Raw genomic sequence first — 18,312 nt, 5'->3', positions numbered from 1 at the left:
TTGAAACGGACAAAAAAGAAAATAGATTTACATAAACTGAAACGGAGGAGAGTAGTATTTTGGATGGTCATGGTCCCAGTAGGGTCCTCCCCCAGGATTTTTATTGTTGAGCCGGGTGAGAAAGCTCTCTTTTGAGAGCCTGTTTTATTGGGCTCGGCAGCCCCAACCGCAAGGCTAGATTCAAATACCTATAACCGGTTCGCGTAGGATTGGTTGGAGGAGCATCAAAATTTTCTTGATCCATTCTCGAGATCACTTCATCAACTCGCTCCTAGTGATATTAGGAACTATCTCATTTGGGGAAATAATATATTTTGAGATAAAACAAATCATGGGTGTCAAGTTCAGGGTTCAGACTCCTAAGTCCTAACATAATAACTATTTTTTTATTTTACAATTTTTAAGTTGATTTATGACATTTGAAAAAAAAAAATGCATGACAATTTTCAAAAAACAAACAGACTTAATAAATAAAATTCTTACCCTCGTACTAAAATATTTTAATTTTCTGGTTTTTAATCGTGCACCAAGAGACCCTTTATTTTTTAATAGGAAAGCTCCAAATTTATCAATTTACTGTATAATATATTTTAATTTTATCTTTCATCATATTTTTGGGTCATGATTTATAACTTTATGGTCAGCAGCACGTTTTTGTATTTGTCCTTCACTTTAATAAAATTCCAGCATTAATTGAGTGAATTTTACGTATCAAAATATTTTGTTAAAGGGATCCCTATTTATTCTTTTACCTTTGATTATGGTTCAAAATTTTTTTTTGTTACACTTGAGAAATTACACAAGCAAGGAGTCGTTTGGTTTGAATACGACTTACGCTGGGATAAGTTATGCTGTGATTAGTTATGCTGAGATTAGTTATCCTGATATTGTTTTTTGTCAACTGTTTGGTATGTTGTATTAAAAATGATAATTGCATAATTTCTAAGAAGAAAGTATAAGTTATCCCGACACTAATTACCCTACCCCTACAAGTTATAAGTTATCCCGGTACTAATTTTAATCCCGGGCTTACTTATATCAGGTTTGCTAACCAAACAAAGTATTAAGGAGTCGTTTGGTTTGAATACGGTTTATGCTGGGATAAGTTATGCTGGAATAAGTTATGCTGGGAGTAGTTATGCCGAGATTAGTTATCCTGGTATTGTTTTTTATCCACTGTTTGGTATGTTGTATTAAAAATGATAATTGCATAATTTCTAAGAAGAAAGTATAAGTTATCCCGACACTAATTACCCTACCCCTACAAGTTATAAGTTATCCCGGTACTAATTTTAATCTCGGGCTTACTTATATCAGGTTTGCTAACCAAACAAAGTATTAAGGAGTCGTTTGGTTTGAATACGGTTTATGCTGGGATAAGTTATGCTGGAATAAGTTATGCTGGGAGTAGTTATGCCGAGATTAGTTATCCTGGTATTGTTTTTTATCCACTGTTTGGTATGTTGTATTAAAAATGATAATTGCATAATCTGTAAGAAGAAGGTATAAGTTATCTCGACACTAATTACCTCACCCCCTACAAGGTATAAGTTATCTCGGTACTAATTTTAATCTTGGAATAACTTATACCAAGTTTGCTAACCAAACAAAGTATTAAAGTGATATTAAAAATTTATACCAACACTATATCTACTTATACTGGTAAGAGCGCGCATGACGTAGAAGTACAATAGAGAGTAAAAGAAAAATTATATCCCCTTTTTGTAAAACGCGTTGAGCGTATAGTCTGCCATAATGAGAATTTTGTTTTTGAATGATCTTTCGAGAAACGCAATCGAAGATTTAATCGTAGTAAGAATATTTCACCGTTCTGGGAATCAACCTGAAGCTGTTTATTTGGGATTGAAAAGCTTCGCCAATGATACATTTTGTTTTCTACGGTATCTTTTCCCAAGCGAATCCACTCCTAAACACTAAAAACTTCAATAAATATAAAATGTGTCTTTCATACACATTAATCACTTAACCATGATTAAGTAACATGTATATCACTTTAATTCTTAACTGCTACAGAGATTACAGAATTCTCAACCATAAATAGGAGTAGAATCTTGTCGCAACAATAACAAATAGTAGATTTGAACTCATAACTTTAAAATATAATGAGTTCCATGCTAAAAATCTTAAAGGCCGAACCGCATAGAATTTAAATCCTGAATCCGCCCCTGCTTGTGGTTACTTAGGAAAATCGAGGTAACTGTTTACTTATAATCTTGATTAACACCGTTGAGCCACCACATTTCCATGACTATCCAGCTAAACTGGATGGGTTGTGCAGTTGAAGATCTTTCAGTGGCTCCTTATGTCCAAATCAAAGGCAAGAAAAGACCATGTAATTTGGTTATTTATACAAACAAAGATGAGAATGAGATGCATAACAGAAAGAAACTCAGGATAGCAATTGGGCATCCATTTGAGTATACGTTCAAAAGCACAGGCACAAGATCCTTTTTTTTTTGGATAAGAAAAAACGAGTTTTTTTACGAATATTGTCCCTTATCTTTGAGGGTAGGTCTATTTTGGTCCCTCAAATATAACCCTGAGCTATTTAGTCCCTTAAGTATGCTAAAGTGAAGCACCTTTAGTCTCAACGACACAATATGTTCAAAAACTAACGGTGTTACCCAACTCTGATTCATGAAGCAAATCTCCTGCTCTGAAGCAAAACGTTTCCTCTCCTTTTATTGGATAACACAAATTATCACTTTAATTTCTCATTTTTAGATAATGTCTTCTAAAATTTGGACCTTGAAAATATCCCCTTCTGTGCCAGTTTTCAATGAGAAAATGACATTGTATAACCGCTGCAAAAATAATAGCCGAAAAAATGTATAAAATTTGTATATATATACATTTAAAAATTTCGGTTGATTTTTCCAAAAAGAAAAGTTAAAATTTGAAAAAAGAAATAGAGCTGCCAAGATCACTTCTAGGCATATTATTGAAGCAAAACAATAACCAAGTTGTATTATCACTTTTAGCCCGTGCCAGAAATTATTTACATCTGGTAGCGAAAAATATATAAATAAATATATATATACAAAAAATATATAAATTTTATATATTTTTTCGGCTATTATTTTTACAACGGCTATACAATGTCATTTTCTCATTGAAAACTGGCACAAAAGGAGATATTTTCAAGGTCGAAATTTTAGAAGACATTATCTAAAAATGAGGAATTAAAGTGATAATTTGCGTTATCCAATAAAAGGAGAGGAAACCTTTTGCTTCAGAACAGAAGATTTGCTTCATGAATCAGAGTTGGATAACACTGTTGGTTTTTTAACACATTGTGTCATTGAGACTAAAGGTGCTTCACTTTAACATACTTAAGGGACTAAATATGCTCAGGGCTATATTTAAGAGACCAAAATAGACCTACCCTCAAAGATAAGGGACAATATTGGCCAAAAACTAGTCACAAGATCTTCAGACAGTGGTTACCAAATGATGATACAGATACTGTGGAAATACAGCTGGTCTCCTTGTCAAAATTACTTGTATTAACAATAACTAGAACCAATTTGTTTCATTACAACCTGACAGTTACCGAATGGCATACCCAACCACGATATTAGATAATTCTTGGCCAAAATGACTTGAAACAAAGAATTTACAACGAGCACTGATGCCAGAAATGTCGTCAAATTATGCATTCAATTAAGATGCACTCAACTGAATTGCTGCTTTCTAACACAAATTTTTGGTCCCACATGATCAAGAGAACAAAAATAGCATTTCAGGTGATGATTTCTCGAACCAGCCAATCCAAACTGGGATATGCAAAGTACAGAATTAGAAAAGAGGGGAGAGCAAACAAAACGGTGATGAGCATGTACAAGGCCAAGATTGCTGCACTGGCTGGTATAGCATACATGATGATCAGGAGAAATACAACCACCAGAGGAAACTTGGCTGTCAAATGAACGAAGAAAACAAGAGACTTGCGAAGAGAAGAATGAAGTCTCTCAATAGCAAGAGAACCACTGATGTAATTGTGATCATGGTTCGAGCCTGATGATTCTGGGTGATGAACATACTGTCCCCTCTGTCGGTTAGACTGGCTTGCTGTACTTCCTAGGAATTTTGTACATGATGGCCAGGCTGTTGTTTGATGATCCCCACAAGATGAATTATGAGACTTTGTTCTGTCACCATTCATGCTCTCAAGCATCCAGAGAAGAAAGAAGTTCTTACGAGGAAACTTAAGGGTCCCTCTATAAACCAAACGAAGGGATAACATATTGCACCAGGGACAAGCTATAAACAGTGGAAGCTGGAGCGGCAAAGTAGGGAACTTCACAACAGCCCATTGTAGTCCTAGGATGCAGTTTTTACAAAGTGTATGGCCGCACCATAGAACATAGGGTACGTTTTCAACAATGTTAAAGGATTCCCAGCATATTGGGCACTCAAGTCCCTCCTCCCTGCTGGTTATTGAAGAAGCTTCATCGTCTGAGCAATCTGCTGAATGCTGAGTACGCTTCAGAGAGTCATTCTTTAGCCCTATATTCCCAGCTACACAATTGGATGCAAAGTTCCACATAGTGGTGGTCTAAGGTTGATATTGAGGAGCTTAATATTCCAAGACTTCCAAAAACACTTCCTGTCAGGTCAAGCCATAAACAAAAATTACAAGGAGAAGCTACAAAATATTGGAGCCAAGAAAAGGGAGCACAAAGACTCATAGTTTACGCAACACAAACATATCCCTCCATTTCTTTTCTATTATGGTACCTAGTACTAGGGGTGGCAAAAATAGGCCCAACCTGCCCAACCCAACCCAGATCTGATTGAGTTGGGTTATTGATAAAATAGATAACGGGTCATAATGGGTTAAACCCAAAATGACCCACTAAAAGTCGGGTCGGAAACGGGTTAAACTGCTGTAACCCAGCGGGTTAAAATCCACATGAGATATTGTGTACCAAACTAATTATAGAAATACATAATATGTAGGTATAAGTTCCTAACAGCAGATGTAAGCTAATTTGCTGTCACATGCTGTAATAAGGTTTTAAAAAAGCATATAAAATAAACAACAGAAACTGTCTATGTTGGCTTCACAAAAGCATATCTGATCCTAAGCCTGGATAAAGGAGAATAATTGTAGTAGGTTGACAACCATCCTAATATAGTGAGTCCTATAACTATAACTATTGAACCCTGAAAGGAGTAGAATGGATATAGAGGATTTGTTTAACTGATCCTAACTAGTTTTGGATTGAGGCATAGTCCTTTGATATGATAGATAAGGGAAAGCAATACAAATAAGTCCCCGAGAGAAAATAGGCTTCTCACCGACTTGGATACAGAGTACAACTTGTGCTAGCATTATTTGTTATAATGATTTATCTGGGTTAGTTTGTGCGCACCTCGACTAATTCCACCAGGTACCTGTACCTCCCACCAGTACCAGGTGATGTTGTCCACCAAGACTAAGACAGATGAAAAACAAATCACCTAGTGTTTTGCCTCCACTTAGATTTGAACTCGAGACCTCATGGTTCCTCCCACTTCATTGGACATTATGACAAAATTAATTCCCATTTTCCACTCATAGAAGCACTTCTTTTTTTGACTGAGCACACCATGGGATTGCACATGGTTTGGTCACATTAAAGTGTTCAACACAATCAAGAAGTACAGATAATAAGAACCAGGGACGGCTCTAAGGCTTTGGGTAGTGAGGCCATTGCCTTAGGCCTCCAAATTTTGAAGGCCCCCAAATTTATTTTAAATTCTTATTATTATTGTTACTATTATATATTATATAATTTATATAAATAATTAGAATAAAAAAAGTGTTACAGTATATTTTTTGTTACTTGATTGAGGTTATTTTATACAATAAATTTATAAATTATGATAATTTTCTTTCCTCATTAATTAGTATATTTGACAAGAGTGAATTGCTCTATTGGTGAGCACCAGTTCCAACCAAGAGGTTGTGAGTTCGAGTCACAACAAGAGCAAGGTGGGGAGTTCTTGGAAGGAGGGAGCCGAGGGTCTATCAGAAACATGTTTGCGTACAAACTAGATCCCACTAGTGGGATTATACTGGGATTAAGGGCCTCCGAATATGATTTCGTCCGAGATCTGTTGAACCGCCCTGATAAGAACCCAGTAGCACTATAAGAGTCTCTCAACTATACCACAATAGGATATTTGAAATTCAATTGATTCCACATTAAAACTCTACGATATCGAAACAACATTCACATTCAGTTGGGCTAATAAATCAAATTTCAACAGCAGAGAAAGCATAGAAAGAAAGTATTAGATCCAATCCAACGCGTATAAATTTAATTAAATAGATTAAAAAGGAAATGAAAAAAAATAGGACTTACGATCAACGTAAATCGGTTATCATGTTATCAACATAAATCGCAATGGCAGCGAGAGATCGGAGAGAAAGAGGAGGAAGTTATGAAAAGACGGAAATGACCTCAAGAGCTTCTTCTGCCTTCTCTTTTGTTATGTTATCTCCCTCGAAAATGACCGTTGCCTGTTGAAGCAGCCCTACCCACGTTTACAAATATGGGAACGTCTCAATTATCTCTCCTTTTTTCTTTTCTTTTTCTTCCATTTGTGCGCTCTCTTTTCATCAGACGCCAGCATATCAGATCCAACGTCGTGTATACCTCTTTATCAGTTTATCGTATAGTGGAATTACAAACGACGCCGTACGATTCTGTTACAGGCTTTGAAAGATAGCCAACACCGCTTCTTTACATAAATAGCCGATCATATTTATTATTTATTTTTTCTAGTCATATACATAGATTATATGTTGATTATACATACATAATACATAAATTATGTATTTATTATACTTTTACCGACTATTTATAGTTTAAGTTGTTGGGCGGGCGACTATTTAGGTTAATTCTTCAAATAAGAATGGCAAAATTAGCCCATGAAATATGGCTCGTCCAATATCTTCAAGTTATCCAAATTGAGTCGAGATAAATGAATTAATATATTTTTCTTAAGTTATTAGTTTACATCATTCCTACTATATAATCTTATTTTCAAATGGTGGTCATTTCCGAGTTTAACACGTTAGATCAAATCAATAAACTAGCCATCACTTAACCCGTTTAAATTTGGACGGATTTAGCAGATTATTAAAAAGTTGTAACTTTTATTCATTAGTGTGGGAACAATCTAGTGTTAGACTTTGGGAATTGACAGCCAAGATGAGTAAATTAGTTATAGAATACAGAATACGTAGAAAAAGTTAGCTAATCAACCTCTCATTTTAACTTCTGTTAGGACTTACATTTGTCTCATGTTGGGCTCTGAAATGCTACGCAATGTGTAATTTATAGTTAGATCCATCACACTTGCTGATACTGTAAATTAATTTTCCTTGTAGAATTTCTTGTTAATTTATGTGGTGGTGTAAAGTCATGTGAAAAATATTTCAACTTTTACATTTCATATCTTAAGTTTTGAGATATTATGCACATTTTGTGATCTTATTTTTTGTAACAAGTTCTTAGCCAACTCAAAATTAGGCTTGTGAAAATAATATTTCAAAACATATTGAGTCATTGTTACAAAAATAAATATAGAGCCGATCAATTTGTGATCTGTTTGAAAGCTATGTTGTTCAGTCACTTGTGAGAAATTATTGGGGGAAGTGCGCAAACACTCAAAAGTGCACAAATCGTGATCTTAGGGTTGCTATTTATAGCTTAACCAACACTTATTTTGTCCTGAAAATTAGAACTAAAAATCTTAATATCAGGACATTTCGGGATATTTGTGCCTAGAAAAATTAAACTGACTGAAATTCAGAATACATTGACTAATTCTTAAATAACAGTCCTTTAACGTGGCTACCTGTTGTTATTTCGACGAAATTATTGATCTAAATTGCCTCTCTACAGTCATGGGCCAAGATAAACAGTCCAGCTTAGGAAACCAGAAAGGCAACATGGAAGGAGAGGAGTAAACTAATTAATCATTTCAGTGGTATGTTTGAAAAGTATAATTGACTCAAAAATAAAATGACCTACCATATTATTCTCCTTTGAGACTTATTTCTTTTCCTTTTCCATTTTGAGGAATCCTTGAGATTTTCCTTCTACAAGACCCATAGAAGGAAAAAGAAGAAAGTTGCAAAAAACTATAGATATAAAAATGTCTTACACTTATCTTGACAAAATTATATTTAGATTTTATTTTTTATATGCAAGTTTAATTTGCTAATGCGTACAATCATAGTATATGTGGGAGATGTTTGTTTTTATTTTAATTTTGTGATAAAATAGGTTTGATGTTGTAATGATTTATCATAAATACACTAATTTTATATGGAGTAATAGTCAATTTACTGCAATTTTTTTCTTTTAAATAATAATAAATTAATCCAAAGTCAAAAATATATTTTTTTTTCAAAGTTTAAGTATTTGGTCAAGTTTTTAGAAGAAAAAAAAAGTACTTTTGAGTAGATGAAGAAGCAGTCTTAGAGAAGTAGAAAAAAATAGCTTCTTTCTAAAAATACTTTTTTAAAAAGCAATTTTGAGAACAATACTGTTAGAAGCAGTTTTTAAAAATACTAATTATTGCTCAAAAATATTTTTCAAATTAATTAATCAAACACAAATTACTTTTGTGCTTTTGAAAAAACGTACTTCCCAAAATAAGTTAGATTTTGCAAGGCCAAAACAGGCTATAAGAATCCCAAAGGTGGTTCATGAACCTTCTATTGGTATTTGCATTGATAATATTTTAGAATGACACGAAAGTTATAAGATGACGTGTCCTTGCTGAAAGCAATAGTTAGATCCATTTGGAGTGTAATACATTACTACATAAATAAATATTAATAGAAGCTCAAAAAGAGATGTTAGTACTTCAGTTGTACCAATTGAGCTGTACGGAGCATGAAATTGACTATTCTCATCTCCTACCTTCAATCTTTGTCAATGATTTTATGCTTACACGTAGACTGCCACGAAATTACGTATTAAAAGGTGGAGTAAACCCTTTTAATTTTTAATGATATTCAAGTTAGTTTGCACATATCTTAATTTTATTTATTTATTTAGTATCTGACTATATATGATGTGCAATAGAGGTTCCAAATAACTCTGACTTAGAGGAAAATTTTTTAAAAGAAGAATTGGCCTAGAAGTAGAGTTGAATGCTGAAATTAGATTTTTTCCCTTTTAATTAATTTTTATTTGCTCCCTGATTTTGTTGTTTGTTGGTGTAAAAATAATATTTTTGTGGTCCGATTTCCTTCAAATATGTGGATACATGTTATATTTGAAAATTGACCCCATTTGCTAGCTAATGAACAGCCCACATGCAAGATCTCTAAAAGATAATGTATACCCAGGTAGCTCTCAGCATTATTCGTCTCCCAAAATAAAATTCTGTCGACTTCCTATTTCTTTTTCTTTTTTTCTACATATATATAAAGGTAGATTATATTCTTGAGTTTCCTCAAAAGAAAAAGTGTTTTTTCTTGTTGTCTGGTAGCTTTCCCAGTCTGGAAAGTTAGCAAGGAAAATAAGTTCATTATTTTGGTGGAACACGTCTTATCAAAGGCATGGATATATAGAGAAATGTAGGGACAATTAAGATTGAATCGTTAGTTTCGCAAAGTATTTCAATATATCCTGTCGATGAGGATTGCTGTCTTTTCCTCCATTGCGCTTAGCTAAAATTTAAAACTTAATAGATAAAAAGATATATATCATTGTGGTCACTAGCTTTCGTAGTGAGTGCTAATAAGGGTTAGTGCACAATGTCAAAGTCTAGTAATACTATTGGTGCAAAGGGAAGGAAGCCGATTCAAAACTTAAAATTTTCAATTATTAAAGTTTGTAAATGAATTAATTATCGAGCTTTTGAAAATACGGCATCATAACTTGTAAAATTTTAATTAGTTTTTACATATATAATTATATTCTATCCTGAAATTAATATCTGTGAGGATGGGTACGTAGCTAGGTGAGTGGTAGAAGAGGGAAGGGTCGTCGTTATTGTTTAATTTACCATTCGAATCGGATAATAATTGAATTTATATGTGGGTTTAAGGATATGTGATACAAATTAAGAGAATAGTAGATTAATATTGAAATTGACAATAAAGAAATAAACGCAAACCACACGAATCGAACAGCATTGGCCCTCGAGTTCGATCACCCTTGAACCAACTGATGTTTCAACCAATGTATGAACAGAGTAACAAGATGATGAAAGCTAGAAAATGACAGTGTATTATTTTATGTTACGTAATGCGATGCATTTTACAAATGATCAGACCCCCTTTATATAGTAGGGGAGTCCTACTCTTGATACAATTCTATATGAGGTAAGAAATCTCATGATTAGCTAATTAATTGGCCTATCCTTGATACGTGCCGAGATTTCCGTTGTGATCTACAACCGATCGCGAATATTTCGTCCTTCTGTTATTCGGTTTGGCAAATTTCCCTCGATCTCGCCTGACCTCGACTTTGTTTGGTCCCGGTGTCTCGAACTTAACGATACAACCTCGCACATCGGTTCGATATAATTCGAGGTCGAACCTTAACCTATCATATTCCTGTCTCGATTAGTCACACAAGGGGCGAGCCCGATTTTAACCGTATATAATTATATTATGCTTTTTATTTGTTGGTATTAATGTTATTTATCATCATAATATTGTTTTCGTCTATGCATTGAGAGACTTCTAAAATTTGAAAGGGATCATATCAAGAAATCATGGCAGGGCTCAAACGACAAATTATAAAGAAACATGTGTATCTCAGTGGTCTAGTTGCTGGTTCAATGAATTGTAGCTGCAAATTAGTCTTGTAACTGAATTTGTATATTATTTAGAGAGTTATATCAATGTGCCATATAATTTTGCCACCCTTCATTAAGATAGACATAATCAGAGAGCTAGGCCCCTCAAATCAATTATTGAAAAAGCAATCAGTGACTATTGAAACTCCAAAGTTGTGTCTCAAATCAATATTAATATCTCGTATCCAATCTACGTAAAAGAATATACTCGTATTATAGGGAAACTTGCGCTTTTACTTTATGATATATATATTGACAAAACTAGTCAATATTTGAAGTATCCACTCAAATTAAGCGTTCAAAGAATTCTAGTCAATATTTGTTAGAAGCTATATGATGTCATATATATTCTGAGCTCGACATCTTTAAAAAGTAAAAATGAAACTTGTTATATGGCATTTAAAATATATTAAATTTTTTATTTTAGGAAGTGGACAATATTTTAGAAAACTGAAGGCAGAAGGAAAAGGAAGATATATATGAATTGGAAACTACTCCTGCAATTGATATTTCTTTTTTCTTTTTCTTGTTCCTTTTTAGGTTCAATTATTTGAGGATCATACATCTGTTCGCGTGCTTAAATCCAAAAATAATGTAATGGGAATTGAGTAAGAATAACGAGATTCAAATGGAATTGCGATTTGCCGCGTAGTTACGTTGTGTCAGCATTTCCTAAAATGAACTATTAAAATTAGAGGTGAATTTAGATATAACTTAATGGATTAAAAAAAAATGATGAATTCGACCTTTACAATTCTTAGTATTAAACTCATTGTACTTTTTAAAATTATGGATTCAAATTAGTAAAACTCTAGTAAATTTTCATACACACACAGTGGCGGATGTAGTGTAGTATCACCGGGTTCAACTGAACCCATAATTTTTTACGCGGAGTAAAAATTTATGTGTAAAAATTTATTAAAATTACAAAAAAATAGATATGAACCCATAACTTTAAAAGTTGAACCCATAAGATTTAAATTCTGGATCCGCCTCTGCACACACACAAAAGGGCAACTCAGTGCACTAAACTCCCTCTATGCGCGAGATTATTTAAAGTGCAGGACCACAAAGGTCTATTGTACGCAACTTTCCTCTGTATTTATACAAAAAACTATTTTCTCGACTCGAACCCATGACTCTCAGTTATATATATATATATACACACACTAGGTTCTTATGAACCCGTCGTCGCAGAGCTATATTCGCCGCTAATTAAAATAGACAGGTAGAAACTGATACCTAATTTTTTGAGCTGGAGGTTCATATATTTACTTGGGATGTTAGGTATATAGGATTTATTAGGTCTTTTGTTGGCAAAAATATCTACTTCTCTCCAATAATATCTAGACATACTATACTTGTTAGTATTTGTTTTCTTGCTCAATGAATATAACATTTCAATTAAGATATAATCCCAACTTGTTATAATTTTTCGCTAAAACGATCGCGAAGTTATACATTACCGTTGCAAGTAAACACCAGGAGACCTAGTAATTGAGCTACCTTTAGTAATATCTAATTTTTAAAAAAATGGAGATATATGATACAAGCTAATTATATATGATTTTTGACAGATGCTAATCTAATCACTTGCTGTAAAATTTGAGGGAAACAAATCAAGTAAAAGGATAATAAGATCATAAAAGCAACCGGCACGTGAAGGGAATATTAAGTGAAAAGGACAAGAATGATCAATGTGTTATAAAATAAAGATGATAAACTAAAGACAAGTATAGAGAGAAACTGATATATTATTCAACTTCAAACTGATGTACATAATGAACTGAAAACTCCTCTATTTATAGAAGAAAGGAAGCAGCTGCGAGGCTTTTCTTAAGCTGCTTATAAGTTGTCTGCATGAGCTGCTTGCAACCTGCCTGTTTAATAAGAAGCTGCTGCAAATCATTTCATTGAGTTGCTTGCAACCTGCCTGCATCAGCTGCTTGTAGATAAGTTTCAATAGAGTACCAAACAGATAATCTTCTTCACGAAGATTATCTATAGCGGAGTAATAAATGGATATCCACATTATTATTTTCATAATACTCTCTCTTGGATGTTCATTAAAAGATACTGTGCCTCGTTAAAACCTTACTAGGAAAAACCTAGTGAGAAAAATTCTAGTGAAGGAAAAAGAGTACATATTTAGTAATACGCAATTCTAGCTGCCTCATTAAAAACTTTACAAGAAAAACCCCATGGGAAAAACCTTAGTAAGAAAAAAAGAGTACAACGCGTATTTTACTTCTACTCATGAAAACCTTATTCCAAATATTTGAGTCTCCGCATTTTAATCTTGTGTATCATCTTCTCAAAAGTTGAAGTTGGCAAAGATTTAATGAACAAATCTGTTGGATTGTCACTTGAACGGATTTGTTGCATATCGATGTCACTATTTTTCTGAAGATCACGTGTGTAGAATAATTTTGGTGAAATATGCTTCGTTCTATCTCCTTTTATAAATTATCCCTTTAATTGGGCTATGCATGCAACATTGTCATCGTATAAAATTGTGGATCTTTTATCACATTCCAAACCACATTTTTCTTCAATAAAATGAATCACTGATCTCAACCATACGCATTCCCTATTTGCTTCATGAATAGTTATTATCTCAGCATGATTTGAAGAAGTAGCAACAATAGATTGTTTTGTGGAGCGCCATGATATGACAGTACATTCATATGTAAACACGTACCCGGTTTGAGATCAAGTTTTATGGGAATCAGATAAATAATCTGCATCTGCATAACCAACAAGATCTGCACTACCTTTGTTAGCATAAAACAAACCTATATCAAGAGTTCCCTTAAACGCAAAATATGTTTAATCTCATTCCAATGTATCTGTGTAGGAGAAGAGCTATATCTTGCTTGTAAATTAACACAAAATGATATGTCAAGACTTGTAGCATTAGCAAGACACATAAGTGCATCAATTGCATTGAGATAGGGTGTTTCAAGACCAATGAGTTCCTCATCCTCTTCTGGAGGTCGGAACGGGTCCTTATTCATTTCAAGTGATCGAACAACCATTGGTGTACTCAATGGGTGCGCTTTGTCCATGTAAAAGCGTTTTAAGACCCTTTCTGTATAGGCAGATTGATGTATAAAGATCACGTCTGCTAAATGTTCAATTTGCAGACCAAGACAAAGTTTTGTCTTTCCAAGATCTTTCATCTCACATTCTTTCTTAAGATATTCAATTGCCTTTTGGAGCTCTTCTGGAGATCTAACAAGATTTATATCATCGACATAAACAGCAAGTATAACAAATTCTAATGCCATTTTCTTTATAAAAATACATGAAAAAATAACATCATTTATGTAACCCACTTTCAACAAATATTCACTAAGGTATAAATATTCACATGCACCCAGATTGCTTTACACCGTATAAAAATCTTTATAATCTGATTGAATACATTTCTCGAGATTTTGAATTTGCTTCATGCATTTTAAATCCTTCGGAGATTTTCATATAAGTCTCATTATCAAGTGACCCGTACAGACAAGCTGTAACCACGTCCATCAGATGTATTTCAAGCCTTTCACGTAAGGCTAATTGGGTGAATATATTTCTTCATAATCGACTCCAGGCCGTTGTGAGAATCCTTGTGCGACAAGGCGAGCCTTGTATCTTTCAACTTCATTTTTGTCATTCCTTTTTCGCACAAAAACCCATTTATGACCAACTGATTTTATATCAGCAGGTGTTTGGACTACTAGTCCAAAGACCTATCTTTTAGCAAGTGCATTCAATTCTTATTGAATTGCCCCTTGCCATTTTTGTCCAATCAAATCTTTGTCGACATTCTTCGACAGATCGGGGTTCAAAATCCTCACTATCTTGCATAATGTTAAGTGTAACATTATATGCAAAAATACTATCTACTACTATTTCAGATCGATTTAAATTAATCCCAACACCAGTATAACTTATTAAAAGTTCCTCGCTCACTTGAGTCTCGGGTTCATTGATTTCTTCAGGAATCTCAGAACTAATCACATCTTGGGTCTCTTCAGGAGATCCCTTTATAGTATCGTTTTGATCATTTGTCGATTTTCTTTTTCGAGGATTTCGATCCTTAGTACCCAAATGCCTACCACGCTTCAAGCGTGCATTAGGTTCACTAGCTCTCATGTTATTAGATGGTCGTGCTGGCATATTAATTCGGATAGGTGCATTCTCTGCAGGGATATATGATTTAGTTATCCTTTTCAAATCAGTAAATGCGTCTCGCATTTGATTTGCTATATTCTATAAATGGATGATCTTCTGGACCTCCTGATTGTATATAGGGATACATGGATCAAAATAGGATAATGATGAAACTTTCCACACAATTTCTCTTTTGATTTTCTTTTTCTCTTCCCCTAATTGTGGGAAGTTAGTTTCATCAAACCGACAATATGCAAATTGAGTAGTAAATAAATCTCTTATCAATGGTTCAAGATAGCGAATAATAGAGGGTGATTCAAACCCAACATATATTCCTAACCTTCTCTGGGAGCCCATCTTACTGCGTTGTAGTAGTGCTACTGGCACATATACAACACATCCAAAAATTCGTAGATGGGCAATATTTGGTTCTTGACCAAAAACTAATTGTGATGGAGAATATGTATTATAATGTGTCGGTATGAGACGGATAAGTGATGTTGTATGCAAGATAGCATGGCCCCAAACAGTAGTGGACAATTTTGTTTTCATAAGTAGTGGTCTTTCTATCAATTGCAGGCGTTTAATAAATGACTATGCAAGGCCATTTTGAGTATGAACATAAGGTATAAGATGTTCAACTTTTACCCCAACTGATAGACAGTAATCATCAAAAGCTTGAGATGAGAATTCTCCAGCACTATCAAAGCGAATAACATTTATAGGATAATCTTAGAATTGTTCCCTTAATCGAATTATTTGGGCTAATAGATTTGCAAACGCCAGGTTACGAGATGATAGTTAGCACACATGAGACCATCTTGAAGATGCGTCTATTAGGACCATAAAATATCTAAACAACCCACTTGTGAGTGAATAGGTCCACATATATCCCCATGTATACGCTCTAAAAAGGCAAGGGATTCAATGCCAACCTTCATTGGTGATAGTCTAGTGATCATTTTGCCTTGATAAATAGCATCACAAGAAAATTCATCATTTGTAATAATCTTCAGGTTCTTTAATGGATGCCCACTCTAATTTTCAGTAATCCGTCTCATCATTATTGATCCAGGATGTCCCAAACGGCCATGCCAAAGCACAAAAGTATTTGAATCAGTAACCTTCTAGTTTACGATAGAGATTGCTTCAACTGTACTAATCTTTGAATAGTATAAGCCAGAAGATAAAGTTGATAATTTTTCTACAATGCACTTTTGGCCAAAAATATTCTTTGTAATAGAAAGTTATTCCATATTCATTTCATCTATCGTCTCAATATGATACCCATTTCGGCGGATATCTATAAAACTCAACAAGTTTCTTCGGGACTTGGAGGAGAACAATGCATTGTCTATAATAAGTTTTGTTCCCTTAGACAGAAATATAGTGGCTCTTCCGGAGCCTTCAATCAAACTTATATTACCAGAAATTGTTGAAACATTTGTTTTTTCCTTATGCACATAAGAAAAGTATTTCTCATCTTTGAATATGGCATGAGTTGTTCCACTATCAATTACACAAATATCTTCATGATTGGTCTTTGATCCAAACATAATTTGAAAATTATCCATATTCTTCAAAATGACATAAACAAAATATATTATAGTAAACATCACTATCAAAGCATAACTTTTTTATTTATGTACAAAAATTACATAACCATACTATCTACTACAAACAACAAAATTAAAATATTTACATTTCTACAGATTCATCACCGATCACATGACTTGTTTCTCCTTCTGGGAGTGCAAAGTAACCAGCTAATCCTAATGCATGAAGTCTAAATTATATTCAGAAATAAAATTTGCTTCAACATTTTTCTCTGTCTTCTTCAGGGGGGCTTGATAAAGCTCAACCAGGTGCTTTGGCGTATGACAGGTACGTGACCAATACCATTTTCCTCCACATCTATAGCATGCATTTTCTGTATTTATTTCTTGCACCGCTTCATTCTTTTGTTCCTTCCTTTTCTACTACTGGTGGTGAGGAGGGTTCTTTGGTGTATTATTATTACCATGATTAGAGTTTCTTCCCCGACCACGACCATGACCACGACTGGGGCCATGACCTCTTACATGCTTAGCTTGGTAGAAGTTTGTCTCATTCGCCTCAGGGAATGGACAAGAACCAATAGGTCGACTTTCATGATTTTTCATTAATAGCCCATTATGTTGCTCGGCTACAAGAAGATGTGAGATAAGTTCAGAATATTTTTTGAATCCCATCTCTCAATATTGCTGCTTCATGAGCATATTCGAGGCATGAAAAGCGGTGAAAGTTTTCTCCAACATATCATGATCAGTAATATTATCACCAGATAATTTCAATTAAAAAATAATTCTGAACATAGCAGAATTATACTCACTGATAGATTTAAAATCTTGTAGCCTTAAATGAGTCCAATCATATCGTGCCTGTGAAAGAACGATCATCTTCAGGTGGTCATATATATCTTTCAAATTATCCCACAGTATGACTGGATCTTTAATAGTGAGATATTCAATTTTCAAGCCTTCATCAAGGTGATGGCGTAGGAACATCATTGCTTTGGCACGATCTTGATTTGATGCTTGATTTTTGTCCTTGATGGTATCTGTCATACCCATCGCATCAAAATTAATTTTCAGCATGAAGCACCCAAGACATGTAGCTTTTGCCTGATATATCTAGGGCTACAAATTCAAGTTTAGAAATATTTGACATTATTGAGAAAAAGAAAGTTCGTACATCTAATACTTTCAAAGTAGTTGCTCGAGATGGCAGTCTCGTGCTGATAACGTATTATAAAATAAAGACTGTAAAAGTAAAGATAAGTATAGAGAGAAACTGATATATTATTCAACTTCAAATTGATGTACATATATAATGAACTGAAAACTCCTCTATTTATAGAAGAAAGGAAGCTGCTGCGAGGCGTTTCTTGAGCTGTTTGTAAGTTGTCTGCATGAGCTGCTTGCAACCTGCCTGTTTAATAAGAAGCTGCTGCAAATCATTTCATTGAGTTGCTTGCAACCTGCCTGCATCAACTGCTTGTAGATAAACTTTAATAGAGTACCAAACGGATAATCTTCTTCACGAAGATTATCTATAGCGGAGTAATAAATGAACATCCACATTATAACTATTTTCATAACACTACATCACATTAATATATATATATATATATATATATATATATATATATATATATATATATATATGTTGCTTCTTAAAACTATATTTGTTTGCCTTATCAATACAATTCTTGTAAACTTATTCTCAAAAACTTAAAATGGTTATCTCGTGAACGTGATACTCATGAAT

At 33.8% G+C, this 18,312-nt stretch overlaps 1 protein-coding gene across 2 annotated transcripts; it reads right to left on the bottom strand.

Moving 5' to 3' along the window:
- Positions 1–3,506: 3,506 nt before the first annotated feature.
- LOC107777864 (uncharacterized) lies at positions 3,507–6,611 on the bottom strand. 2 transcript variants are annotated; one of them, XM_016598023.2, is made up of 2 exons: positions 6,473–6,611; positions 3,507–4,630 (listed from the first exon to the last, which is right to left on the bottom strand). In XM_016598023.2, exon 2 carries the CDS (start codon positions 4,568–4,570, stop codon positions 3,764–3,766), a length of 807 nt encoding a protein of 268 aa, XP_016453509.2. In that variant the 5' UTR covers positions 4,571–4,630; positions 6,473–6,611; the 3' UTR covers positions 3,507–3,763. The 2 variants fall into 2 exon arrangements, with proteins under 2 accessions (XP_016453509.2, XP_016453508.2); XM_016598022.2 differs by having other exon boundaries at positions 6,375–6,513.
- Positions 6,612–18,312: the final 11,701 nt, after the last annotated feature.

The sequence above is a fragment of the Nicotiana tabacum genome, chromosome 17, assembly GCF_000715075.1.
Source record: "Nicotiana tabacum cultivar K326 chromosome 17, ASM71507v2, whole genome shotgun sequence".
Taxonomy (NCBI): domain Eukaryota; kingdom Viridiplantae; phylum Streptophyta; class Magnoliopsida; order Solanales; family Solanaceae; genus Nicotiana; species Nicotiana tabacum.
This window is presented reverse-complemented; position numbering and strand designations above follow the sequence as displayed.

Bases quoted from the DNA above. Each gene is read 5' to 3' on its own strand.
- LOC107777864 (XM_016598023.2), bottom strand. From the start codon at position 4,570: ATGTGGAACTTTGCATCCAATTGTGTAGCTGGGAATATAGGGCTAAAG.